We start from the raw sequence: 12599 nt of genomic DNA on the forward strand, positions 1-12599 counted from the left end.
CCGTATACGGAGTACAGTGAATGCCTATGCGGCATTACCTTAAGGTAGTGCACCTACCACCTAATGGCCGGAATGGACATCACGAACCAAGGTTCCTTACGATCCTTCCCTCCTCCACGAACTCGTCCGAGTCTTGACAGCTAATTTACCTAGCATTACGGAGTAGGTACATTGGCCTGCCGTGCCTGCCTTTCATTTCATCCCACCAACATACATACCATACCTTAAAACATGCCTTTAATCCCCATCCTACCACTTCTCCCCCTTCATGCCGGCAAAGTTACAAGCTTCTTGGGTCTACGCTCCAACTTCAAAGTTGAAACGAACCAAATGATCCGGTCCATCCCTCTTCACTTCTCGTCATATCCGTCTTTTTGGGGGGGTTCGTCAACCAGTCAGCTGTGTATTGAGTCTCTGGATCCCGCTGCCATATGGTCTGCGTGTTTCTATGGCTTGTCATTCGTCAGCCACCACATGACGTTCACGTCTGGCTTACAGCCGCATCATGTGCCGCTCCTTTGTTCAAATGAGACCCTGGAACTAACATTGAACAAGGCATTTCTAGCATTCTTCGGCTTCCCAATCAACGTTCGACCAAGTCATGCTCACTACCCCTCGAAAACTCGATGCACGCAAGCTCGCACGCGAACCGCGCTACCACCTTACGGACTAATCACTTCTCATCTCCATCAACCCCTCCAAAATCCAATACCAATTCCCCTTGTCGCAGAAAGAGAAGGGGAAAAGGGGCATTTCGTGACGCTGCCAATTTCGACATGACATCAAATTTCGGACCGCCCTAGTCAATTTGACTTCCTGGTCAAACACCCCCAAACTTGACCAAAGCGCCTGGGAAGTCCCGCCGTAGCGCCCAGCCGTCAACGACTGGTTTAATCTCATCAGCCCGAACCACTTCCGAGTCCATTCCCACTGCCAGCCCCTTGACGTGTCCGACATCTCGGGCTCCGGGCTTGGGCCCCGGCAAAGGACTCAAGAAGCTCTTAAACTGTATCCCCGCAACCGGCCTTTGCGTCTTCAAATTCATGTACGTAGTACGCGGGTTCTTAGGCGCAAGACCAGGGAATGGCGTATTCCTGTCAAAGTGGCAGCCAGAGTGACAGCGACATTGACGCTCATGCCAGTATCCATCACAGCGCTGACGCCGATGTCTCCAGAAACCAAGAGCGCGAGTAATTCATCAAGCGAGTGACAGATTAAAGGAAGCATCCACTCCGTATGCACAAAATTATTATTACGTTGTCATTACTACCGAAATACGATAGACGGCAAATGAGTCGACCGACGAGTATGCGTACCGAGTACAGACCGCGATATTGCATTCCATCAACGAATAATGATTTTATTCTAGCGTCAGCCTCTCTGGTGGCGGTCGACGAGGCTCAACTAGTGTTGCCATCGTCAAGACCGTAGGACAAAAGCCATCGAAAGATCCTTCTGTATTACTAGGGCTTGATGCTCAGGCCTTCGTGCGACGAGAACACTTCATCTCAGCCCAGCAACCGTTGCCCTCAATCTGCATGACATCGGGCCTTGAAGAGTGACCTCTAGGGCTGGATTGACTGCGGGCCAAGACCCAAGGCAAGCCGGTCTTTCGCTTGGCTCTCGAGCTTCCGGCGCATCATGAAAGTGGAAACACGGAGCGAACGATACTAAGCTGTGCGTCACAGCCCTACAGCATCAGATGCGGCTGTCTTCTTCGGACAGGAACACTATCTGTGGGCCTCTTGGCGGGCGAGAGTTGTTGTTGCAACATTATTGGGTCTTTGGAGACCGTGAATATCGAAGCAACGACCGCTTTGCTGGCGAATGAAATTATTCGCACAGCGATGACTACAGCAGTCGGGTTGAGAGCCACTTCCATCTCACAGTTCATACCCCCGGAGAACTCCGCTTGCCTTCGCACATGGGCTTCAATACCTAGTAGGCAAACCAGCATGGCAAAGACCATTAACTGGAGCAAGACGTGACTGGGCTATGACGTCTGAGGGAATCACAATGCCTATGGGCCACATGCACTGGGACGATAACCTTTGGGCCGGTATCATTGGGACGTCAGGACGTGATCATGGTCTATTTGACGACGCAGCAGATGTACGATCAACTCCGTTCCATTTGCGGTGCTAAGCAAATCCGATCCCTAAGGCCCAAGGTATAATGCTTCATTGAGCATCCGAAAAGCCTCCTGACTAGGCAGATATGACCAAATCCGTCCCTGATTCCCGTTGCTTTTTGTTTTTGTCGTCACGCGTTCCACGTTCAATGGCTGAGCGGGTTTAGTCAGTACCACCGACGGCACGGGCTGGTGGTGATTGTTAGCTTTGCTGCTCCTCCGTAGATTTCTCTCGTAGCACTATGGGTTCGACATACTGTAGATCTTCATCTTGCTGTGCTGGACAACGGGCTTAATGATGCCCTTCTCCTCGAGGTCGGCAAGACATCTGCGGGCCAGGGAGCCGTTGATCTTAAGACGATCGACGAGGACGGCGACGGTCACCAGGCGGTAGGACTGAACATCCTTGTAGAGCTTGTCGGAGGTGGCCTTGTCGAGGATGACGGCGTGCTGGGCCTTGTCCTTGACCTTTCCCTTGGACCTATAACGATGGGTAAGTCGGTTGGTCGATGGATGAGAGAGGCAGTGGCGTCCGAGGGTAGCGTATCGTTGGGGGATATTTCGACAAGTTCTTTGTGCGTGTGTGCATAGGATCATACGTACCACTATCGGGACGAGGTCAGCATTCTATCACTTCAAGACACATTCATGGGAACACGGGGTTTGCGACGAACCTTCTTCTTTTGCTTCTTAGCTCCTGCAGCTGGCGCCTTTACATCCAATTCAAGTCAGCATCGTGATCTGGCCAAGTCGCGAATTTGTGCGTCGCGCACACGGGAGGAGGGGCGTCGTTTCGCGTGCGTACCATTTTGTCTGATTTGTGATGTCGTCGGTCGGAATACCAAAGGCACCTAGGTCGTCGGGAGTAGGAATTTCAATTGTATGAGGTTGCGGGAAGAGGTGCCACTCCAGAACCACCCCTCCAGGCCTTTCGGTTGGAGGGTTGGCCAACCCTAACAAATTGCACGCGGGCGGGTCCACTTTGCCTGCTGTGAAGGCTCTGATTGGGTGCACACCACCACCATCGCGGGTTGAAAAAATATTTCGCCCAGTGGCCCAGCGAAGAGGACCAGAGCCCGGACCAAAAGCCCTTGGTGGTTCCGTTCCTTGTGCACCAAAGTCACGGTTTTCGAGGAGCGAGCTGGCAAAAATCGAAACCCACTCTGCGGCGTACTTTCGCACTTGGACAACTTCAACCCACGACCACCACATTTTCCCACCCCAAGCCTTTCTCGATCTTCCTTCCCAACAAGGTCTACTAACCCCCCAAAGGTCGAGCGAAAATGTCTGACGGCGGCGATATCGAGGTCGAGAGCGTGGGCAACTACGATGTCCTCCCCAAGGACGTTGTCAAGGAGGTCGGCAACGTCAAGCTCTTCAACAAGTGGGATTACGATGTTGAGGTCCGGGACATCTCTCTGACGTGAGTCCACCTCCCAGCACTTTTTTTTTCTCTCTTTCTTTGCGCAGGAACGCGATTTACAACGACAATAAGAGAAATACCATTCAACGGAGGACTTGCAATTGGAAACTTGGGACTTGGAGAATTCAGGAAGCTAATCGCGAACCGAATCGAATAGTGACTACATCTCCCTCCGCAACCCCGTCTATGTCACCCACTCCGCTGGCCGCTATGCTGTCAAGCGCTTCCGCAAGGCCAACTGCCCCATCATTGAGCGTCTCACCAACTCCCTCATGATGCACGGCCGCAACAACGGAAAGAAGCTCATGGCTGTCCGCATCGTTGCCCACGCCTTCGAGATCGTATGTCACCCACCCTACCGAGACCGCACCCACAAGCCAAAAAACCTCTTTGGCCAATCCGACCTGCAGACACAATGAGGAGGTATAACACACAAGACTAACACATGCGACTACAGATCCACCTGATGACCGACCAGAACCCCATCCAGATCGCCGTCGACGCCATCGTCAACTGCGGTCCCCGCGAAGACTCTACCCGTATCGGTTCCGCCGGTACCGTCCGTCGCCAGGCCGTCGATGTCTCCCCCCTCCGCCGCGTTAACCAGGCCATCGCCCTCCTCACCACCGGTGCCCGTGAGGCCTCTTTCCGCAACGTCAAGTCCATCGCCGAGTGCCTTGCCGAGGAGCTCATCAACGCCGCCAAGGGCTCCAGCAACTCCTACGCCATCAAGAAGAAGGACGAGCTCGAGCGTGTCGCCAAGTCCAACCGGTAAAGGGTTTTCGTTACTCCCTTTTGTCTATGGTGTTTTACCCCTCGTGGAAAGGGCTATGAAACTCTGCTGCCGGGATTTGGAGAGGCGTGTGTCTGGGGACTGTGGGTGGTTCTTGTCTTTCTTTCCCCGGGAAATAGTGGGATAAGGCAATAATCTCTCATGCTCGTTCCCCGTGAACACGCTTGGTTTGGAGAAATGAGAGAAAGGGGAGGAGGGAGCTAAGAAAGGGCGGGCAACAAAAACGTGGAGGAGACCTGTTGAAAAAATGGGGGTTCCATCTACAACCTCCCCCTTTTCCCTATTTCTCTATCGAGACGTCAAAAAACTGCTTTCTGGGGGACAAATCAAATCGGAGGCGTGGTATTACATAACAGGGCAATTCAACGTCTTTTTTCTTCAATTCATGAACGAAAAGAAAAGCGGTGTCTTGCGCTGGGTGACCCTTTTTGTTTTGCATTTGCGCGCGTTTCGGGGAAATGGGGGAACGCAGCTGCTACGGCATCTTGTCTCTTCACGGCTTAAAAGGTGGTTTATTCCAATAAAAGCCGAAGCTCGTAAGAGCAAATGAACAAAACCCAGGCGTTTCCCCACGGTGTCTAATGTGAGATGAGAATGATATTTCCCTTTGCTTCCTCCCCAGTATCGTCGCCGTTGACTGTATGAGATGCCCACCCTGGGTGACGTCGTAACGTCATAGCATGTCACTGCTTCGTCCTCCGCCATAAGTACCTTGTGAATGCATGGGCGAACTCGACATGTCCATGCCGTCTTGACGAAACTACCAAATAATATTAAGGGACGTTGGTCCAAAAGCAGAAAGCCATCATCATGGGGTATCGTAAACCATCAGAGATCCCTCATCTCGACTAGCCAGACCCCATCATCAATCATTGCTAAGCCAGGCGATGATGCCTTCCCAGCCTTCTGTTCTCTCCTTTTAAGCGGCCAACCTCCAGCCAAGCATCACTGTTTCATCCTTTCCTCTTCAAAGGATGGGCTTCTCCTCCTCGACATCCAACCGCATAAACATACCCTTGTGCTCGATCCCCTCCTCCCACCAAGTCCCCATCTCCTCGTCGACTCGGAACCCAAACTTCTCCCACGCGCCAACCACGGCCGCCTGCGAGTGCACGCAGACGAGCCCCCTCCACTTAGGCACCTCCTCTGCGCTGGTCGCCCCGATCGCCTCGAGTCCCATCTCCTTGATACTGGGATCGAAGTAGCTCGGGTGCGCACGCAGCCACGCCAGCGCCGTCGTGACCAGCAGCCTCGCGATCCGGTGTCCCCTAAACTCCTTGACCACGGCCAGCCGGCCCAGCTTCACGTACGGCTCCCGCCCGTCGTGCAGCGCCGTCGCGCGGTCCGGCGCAAAGACTTTGGTCGCCGACAGGCGCCTCTCCTCGCCCACGTGCTCCGCCGCGCTCTCGGCCTTTTCCTCCACGGGGTTGCTCGTCGACTCTGAAGATTCCTCGTCTCCTCCCGCTTTCTTCTCCCCGTTCGGCGCAGCCTCCCCCGCTGCCGCCGGATCCTCCTTCAACACCCCGTCCCAGTAGACGCCCCCGTCCTTGGGGTGCGGGGCGTGGGGAAATGGCACGAGGCGGATGGTCCCGATGGGCGTGCTGCGGGTGCTGCTGCGGCGGGGCCGGACGACGTTGCCGGCGTCGTCGAGGACCTCCTGCTCGACGACTTTATTGACGGACGCGTACGAGACCCAGTGGCAGGCGCGGCTGTCGTCGGCGTCGAACTCGTTCTCGGCGGGGACGCCTTGTTCGGCGACGAAGACGGCTTCGCGCACCTCCATGGCGTCGCAAATCTCCTTCGGTATCGTCGCCGGCTGCTCGTCGTGCGGCGCGCCGCGTATGTAGGCGTCGAGCCGGGTCGGCTCCAGGAGGGACACGAACGGTGTTCCCATTGTGAAATGTGGGGGTTTGAAGGACGGCTGTGGTAGAAGGTATTTGGTTGTGTGCGAATATAGGACGGTTTTGTTTCTTCCTCGGTGGTAGGTATGGAGATGAGATGGCGTTCGATGAGATGTGTTCTGGAAGCCGGTTCTTCTCCTCTCTCAAGTAGTGTTGCCGGTTGAGTTTGAAGTAGAGTTGTAGTCGGATGAAGTAAAAAGTGTCCGTTTTGACTTCAAGGCAGCAGCTGTATGTTTTGCAAAAGGTCGAAATTGCATTAGTGTCGAGAACTGCAACGCAGCGGTCTCATCTTTTGATGCAAGGAAAGGCAGACGTATTATGAGAGGTTCGGGCAGCTACCTAACTAAGGGTAAGGGTACGTGCTCTCTACGAAGTACTTCGTGCACCTCACCAAACAATTCGTTTGGCAAGACCCCGTGGAAGCCAAAGAAAAAACGGGGAACGGTACAAGCACCGCCACCCACTTTCGGGTCCGGTCGTCATCTGGCAGGGCCGGACGGTCATCTGTCTGTGTGACGCTTTCCCTTTTCACTTGTCTCTCCCACCTCCCACCATCCTAGACATAACTCAGGCGCGCAAAGCCAAAGGAAATACCCATGGCCAGACCGCAAAAACGTATCCAGCCGTTCATCGGCCGGCGCTTTGTGTGGGTTACCCCCCCGTGGCCCCCAGCCCTTTCCCATCGCCCCCCCCCCCACCACCCACGGCGCAAAATGACGTTGGTAGGCACTCCTCCCCGGCTCCCCGGGTGGCGTTGGCGGGTGTGGGTACCCTTGGGACTGAGGTGAGCTCTGGGTGTCGACAGCCACTTCCAGATCTACCATGCCACTACGTAAAATACCAGACATATGCTTCCCAAACATGCTGCACATCTCCTTTCTTTCAGGGTCCTTACTTCACGTGTCCTCCCGTCTCATGCTCGATCTAGAAGCTCCCATTGGGCAAGGCACCAAGATCGACGGTGGTAGATCCCTAAAGGCCCTTCTAATATGTCCCTTGATGAGACGGCGGCAAGCTTATAGCAGACCGAAGTAGGTAGCAACCCTGCCATCCATGGCAAAACTTCATTGAGGACAAGAGGGGCACATCTATCCCGGGCCAATAACGAAGTTTCTAGATAGAGGGGCAGCTTCTTGTTGTCTTGGTAGCCATCTGCGGTCCAACAAAGCTTCCAACCGTTCCATGTCAAGATGACATGTCAATAAAGCTCAAACCGATCAGATTGTTCATGCCGCATTATGCGTGCTGCTGCAGTTATGTAAAATCTTCAGAGAGCAGCTCGGAGCAGGCAAGGCCTTGTATCAATGTCACCTAGATGAGGGCGGGTTTTTTCATCTCCACTGCTATCGGCATGACCACCATCATTTGGAGAAAAGGTGATGGAATGCGCCGATAGGGATCCTGATTCTAGGCTGATATGGTGACATCGGCATCGTGAACTACAATCTAGGAGAAAACAGACATTGCCCTGATTCACCCAGTTCCGACGCCTTGGTTGCGAACAAAGTCCAAAGAGCTCCAGCAGTTGAATGTGTCAGGAGTCTAAGATGCCTGTTTTGTGGGTAGCGATGCCAGAATAGTACGTAGGTAGTACCGTCGTGTGAGTACCGTCGTGTGAGTACCGTCGTGTGAGTACCGTCGTGTGAGTACCTTCGTGTGAGTACCTTCGTGTGAGTACCTTCGTGTGAGTTGGCGACAAGAAGCCTGGATCAACTTACAGACACCCCTCGCTAGGCTTGATCTTACTCAGCTGCAGAGGTTCGAAGTCGACCGGAGATGCGCTGCGAACTATAACATGGAGCCACGAGGGGTGATGATCTACAGTTCAAAGACATTGTCGGGTCGGATGTGGCTTCACAACAAAAAGCGCAAAATGAGGCCAGAAGAAAACCCTTAAAGGATACTCATCCAGCCATTAGCATCCGGCCGTGGAAAGCTATGCACACGTAGTCGCAGTCAACCAACAATACAGTGACCGGGCCATGCAACTTTCGAGCCACTCGAATTTCGATGGCGGAAAGCACATAGGTACCTGGTAGACATAGACGTGTATGAAGAGTCGAAGCGACCATAGTATATCTATTTTTGATAATGGGTTTCGCAAGTGCGCAAAAGCAAAAAAAGTCCTCGGCAGCAAAAACGTATTGCCGTACTGCATTTTTTGTCGCAGCGGTCAAAACGTTCCGTATAAAACTCCTTGCCCAAAGAATATCCCGTTCGCTACTCAGATCGAGAAAAAGGCTGTTTATGCGGTGACCTCGACGCTCTGCTCAACGCCGTCGGCGCTGCCAGAGTTGACCTTCTTGCCAGTCTTGGAGATGGTCTGGAGGACCTTCTCGTAGGGCAGGCTCTCCTCGGCGATGACGGTGGCGGTCTGGCTCTCGAGGGAGACTTCGTACGACTTGACGCCTGTAATTCGGACAAAGCTTTGGTCAGCACGTGTTCTTTCGGCAACGGGGCGGGAATCTGTGGGGAGGGGACTAACCATCCAGCTTCTTCAGGACGCGGTCGACGGCGCCGGAGCAGCCGCCGCAGCTCATGCTGACGTTGAACTTGTAGGTGTGCTCAGCCATTGTGTCGGTTTTTGGTGGTGGTGTTTGGAAGGACGTCGAAAGATTGGAAATTCGGTGGGTTGCAGGTGGGAGAGTTTGCGGTATGGCGTTTGGCGGGGTACAACAGAGCTATTAAGGAGGGGCAAGGAAAGCTCCAGTCGTTTATAATCCTGAGTGGTTTACGGGTGATTCGCTTGTATTACGAGAACTTGTTGAAGAAAGGGGTATCTTTAAGTCAAGAGTAAAAACCAGAGAAAAGTCATCGGCAGACCGGAAGAGATGGTGGCCATCTGGACCGAATATATATCTGTCCTCCTTGGTGCTGCCAAATCGCATTATTAATTCCCATAGAAACCGCCCGTCGATGGCGCAAGAGAAGGCCGCGCAGCACGCTCACTGACATCCGAACCCCCCCCCCCCCCAGTAGCCGCTAGCGCCAAATTGAACCCGACCACACCCCAGAGGAAAGAGTCCCCGTCTCGCTTCTGAAACTTGCTCACCTTAGCCCTTTGCAACTTCCAAAATGCTCTTTTCTGATTCTCTCTCTCCGAATCACCCCCCTGAAACAGAGAGGGACCCCCCCAATTCCCGCCGTGAGGTACTGAGCGAGCGCATTTCATTTCAGAGCGACAGTGACAGTGATGCAGGTGCACAAATGTATTACAAAGTGAGGTAAGGATAAGTACCTTACGGATACAGACCCTTCACACGTGAGATGTCCCAGGATCCAGGGAACGTCTCCGTTCTCACTCTTCACACCTAGCAGATCGTCCTTGCTTCCGCCCCCTTCTCTCGTTCCGACCTTTCATGGATGTCGCGTGCGGTCGAACCCGCAAGTTAGTCTGCTCGCGCTAGGACAGGGGTCCGTGTACATGTTGAAGACGACTGCAAGTTGATATCGGGCTGATACGTAGTAGTATGGTAAGAATAAACGAGTTGGGCATCCTTTGTTCAATTCTCTTGTATGGGTATCGGTGCTCTATATCTCTAGGAAACCATCGAGGGCAACAGACCCTTTATCTAGATAGGCACACCCAGTTGATCGCTGCGGGCTACCTTAGTTCGCCCCAGGCTGTCGACGTGCCTGATCACCATCTGCATCCTCATCGCCGTCAACCAGAGGCGGCATTTCCTCATCCGTGCTTTCCGCCTCATCGTCGACGGTTGGCTCAGCCGGCCAGCCGCCGGGTATCATAGACGCCAGCAAGTCAGCAAGCCGCTGCACCACGCCAGCCGATGGAGGCTGCCCTCCTTCCCCCTCTAGAAAACCGTCATCGTCATCGTCGCCCTCACCTTCAGAGAATGCTCCCTCCCATGCATCACCAAAGTCGCCATCGCCAGCGTCATCGTCGTCTTCGGGGAACGCGCCCATCATTCCTGCCATAGCACCAGCTCCTGCGGCCGCGCCGGCTCCAGCGCCCCGGGCATCTGCTCGCTGACGCTGTCTGCGAAGCATGTTGAGGAGTGCTCGCTCTTGGGCGAGCATGCCTCCACCCTGCCCATTGTCTTGTCGCCACGGCATCCGGACTCCCTCACTCGTAAAGATGTTCTCATCCTCCAGAGGTGGGAGCGGATCGAAGGCGTAGTTTGGCTCCTGGGTGAGAATGGCCCTTGGGATGCCACTCAACAGGGCCGGAGTATCTTCCAGCCAAGTCCATCTCGCTGTACGGGTTGTTGCCGGCATATCCTCGGGGAGTGTCTCTGTCGGCTTCTTCGCAAGCTTGACGGCCTCTTTGAGCAAATCGATTGCTTGCGTATTGTTCCAAATGTCCTTGGCCTGGTGAACGTACAGCTTCGTCCAGAACTCGCGCTCGTCCGTGTCAGGTCGAACTCCCCACAGAGGAGGCGGCGCTTCCAGGTTCAGCGCTTGGAATAGGGCACAGTATAGCCACGGCAACCGCTCCATGCCGGCCACTGCAGCCATTTTTGCTCCCTCCGCATCGCCCACCTGAAGCTTGGCGAGAACCATTGTCTGCTTGATGTAGGTATCATCCGTCTCGTCCGCCACAAATTCGCCAGTGTTGAGAAACTCAATGAGCCACTGCGCTTGACGTGCTCGTATTGCCAGAGTATGAATGAAATACTTCATACCATAAGGATCATTAGGGTTGAGACTGAAGAGAAGCTTGGCCCACTCTAGAGCCGTCCTATACGTGCCCTTGCGGATGAGGCTCTTGAGATACGTATATCCTGCCAGCCAGAGTTCGCGGTTCTCGGGGCGGCGGAAGTCCAGTCGAGCCTTGCCCTGCTCCAATTTCTGTCTAAAAGCGGATGTCGTGGATCGACCGAATGTGAAGAGTGCTCGCTCGCAGAGGTCTGCAGCTAGTGACTGATTCTGGTCCTGAATGGCAACCTTGCTTACTTGGAGCAAAGTCGAGATGTGATAGGGATACCGCATCAATAGATTCACCATCTGCATGGGGTCGCCAAGCTGAACGCAGCTGAAGAACATGATCTGAACGTTGTCGTAGGCCTTCTCGTGGACAAAGGCGAACTCGGTAAGACCATCGGCGCCTTTCCTGATCTCCTTCATGACCAGGCCCACGGCAGTAGCGCGAGGCCACGTATCCTTGCCTTGAATGAATACATTACGTCGCAGCGATATCTCAGGCAGCTTCTTGCGTGGGTCCCCCCGAAGCGCCGTCTCCAGATCGACCTGCTGAGTCGGGCCTCGTTGTCGGCGCGCCGCCTCCTGCTCGGCTCTCTCCTCATCTTGGGCAGCTTGGATGGCCTCCTTTCCGAAGAGAGCTCGCATCTCGTGGATCGCTCTCAGGTATTGAGTGTTGATCTGCAACAGGTCGTCGATATCGCGGCTGCGTTGGGCAAGGTTGTCCGAGGCATCGGTGCTTGCATTGCGGGCTATATTGAGCTCCTGAAGAGCCCGATCAATCTCATCCTCCTTGTCGTCGGTTGGTTTGGGGGATTCGTTCTGGGTCGCAGCCTTCTTGGCCTTCTTCTTCTTTTTCTTGTTCTTCTTCTTCGCAGACTGCGGCACTACCTCCGGCTCGGGCTCCGGCTCGTCTTGCGCATCATCAGACTTCTCCTCGTCGTCTTCATCATCGTCATCACCGCCGAGAGCTGCAAACAAACTCTGTCGGGGCTTGATGGGCGCGGGCTCGGGTTCCTCTTCGCTGGACTCGTCTGCGGTGGCCTGGGCTTCTTGGAGCTGTTCGAGCTCCCGCTGCTTTTGCAGCTTGCGTAGCTGACGGCTTGACATTGCGCAATGATTCAATCGGCGCGAGCTTCTCAGTGGTGAGGTAAGTAATGGAGGGTAATTATTGTTGTCGTGGGGGTTTTTTCTTCAGAATTGTTTGCCGACAGTGGCAGAAGTCTTGTGTGCCTACTAGAGGTTTACAGGCAGAGTGCGTCACGCCGAAAACGTGTCTGACTGATGTGCATGACGTCTGGCGGGGTGTGGCGGGGCAAATTTTATACATCAGTCCACAACCTATCTCCAGTATCCGCACCAGCGACCTATCTCCGGCACCAGCAGGGCAAATACACTTGAGAGGTGTCCGATCCAATTGATGTGAGACTTTTTCAAGCCGGGTAGTGTAATGACCTAGCTTTCATGGCTTTGTCCGCATCCTTCACTTCAGATTCTGCCAACATTCTCACAATAGGTTGGGTGAATAGGTGCACTTGAGAATTGGTGGTTGGCGTGATTGCATTCGATGATGGAAGACCCAGAGTCTATCCATGTCGCCTGATTCTAGGTTCTACCACCAAAAGAAATCCTCTTATTCTCGTACCTTCTCCAATTCTGATCGCTTGAATTCAGGCCATCAGGGCACTCATG

At 54.0% G+C, this 12599-nt stretch overlaps 7 protein-coding genes across 7 annotated transcripts; 3 read left to right on the forward strand and 4 right to left on the reverse strand.

Moving 5' to 3' along the window:
- Positions 1 to 231: 231 nt before the first annotated feature.
- Positions 232 to 780, forward strand: CTAM01_07095 (uncharacterized protein; the record flags this gene model as incomplete). Its single annotated transcript, XM_060523120.1, has 1 exon — positions 232 to 780. One exon carries the CDS (start codon positions 232 to 234, stop codon positions 778 to 780), a length of 549 nt encoding a protein of 182 aa, XP_060382251.1.
- A 1514-nt stretch (positions 781 to 2294) lies between these two features.
- CTAM01_07096 (S25 ribosomal protein) lies at positions 2295 to 3343 on the reverse strand (the record flags this gene model as incomplete). The annotated part of the gene is made up of 4 exons (XM_060523121.1): positions 2295 to 2320; positions 2389 to 2612; positions 2806 to 2841; positions 2937 to 3343. 4 exons carry the CDS (start codon positions 3341 to 3343, stop codon positions 2295 to 2297), a joined length of 693 nt encoding a protein of 230 aa, XP_060382252.1.
- Positions 3344 to 3414: 71 nt separating this feature from the next.
- On the forward strand, positions 3415 to 4329 carry CTAM01_07097 (40S ribosomal protein S5; the record flags this gene model as incomplete). The annotated part of the gene is made up of 3 exons (XM_060523122.1): positions 3415 to 3554; positions 3712 to 3895; positions 4012 to 4329. The coding sequence occupies 3 exons, from the start codon at positions 3415 to 3417 to the stop codon at positions 4327 to 4329; spliced, it is 642 nt and encodes a 213-aa protein (XP_060382253.1).
- Positions 4330 to 4594: 265 nt separating this feature from the next.
- CTAM01_07098 (uncharacterized protein) lies at positions 4595 to 4897 on the forward strand (the record flags this gene model as incomplete). The annotated part of the gene is made up of 1 exon (XM_060523123.1): positions 4595 to 4897. One exon carries the CDS (start codon positions 4595 to 4597, stop codon positions 4895 to 4897), a length of 303 nt encoding a protein of 100 aa, XP_060382254.1.
- Positions 4898 to 5314: 417 nt separating this feature from the next.
- CTAM01_07099 (acetyltransferase) lies at positions 5315 to 6241 on the reverse strand (the record flags this gene model as incomplete). Its single annotated transcript, XM_060523124.1, has 1 exon — positions 5315 to 6241. The coding sequence occupies one exon, from the start codon at positions 6239 to 6241 to the stop codon at positions 5315 to 5317; it is 927 nt and encodes a 308-aa protein (XP_060382255.1).
- A 2252-nt stretch (positions 6242 to 8493) lies between these two features.
- On the reverse strand, positions 8494 to 8821 carry CTAM01_07100 (heavy-metal-associated domain-containing protein; the record flags this gene model as incomplete). Its single annotated transcript, XM_060523125.1, has 2 exons — positions 8494 to 8657; positions 8734 to 8821. The coding sequence occupies 2 exons, from the start codon at positions 8819 to 8821 to the stop codon at positions 8494 to 8496; spliced, it is 252 nt and encodes an 83-aa protein (XP_060382256.1).
- A 1036-nt stretch (positions 8822 to 9857) lies between these two features.
- On the reverse strand, positions 9858 to 12017 carry CTAM01_07101 (uncharacterized protein; the record flags this gene model as incomplete). Its single annotated transcript, XM_060523126.1, has 1 exon — positions 9858 to 12017. The coding sequence occupies one exon, from the start codon at positions 12015 to 12017 to the stop codon at positions 9858 to 9860; it is 2160 nt and encodes a 719-aa protein (XP_060382257.1).
- Positions 12018 to 12599: the final 582 nt, after the last annotated feature.

This window comes from Colletotrichum tamarilloi, assembly GCF_030869305.1.
Source record: "Colletotrichum tamarilloi strain Tom-12 chromosome Unknown Scaffold_21.1, whole genome shotgun sequence".
In the NCBI taxonomy this organism is placed as follows: Eukaryota; Fungi; Ascomycota; class Sordariomycetes; order Glomerellales; family Glomerellaceae; genus Colletotrichum; species Colletotrichum tamarilloi.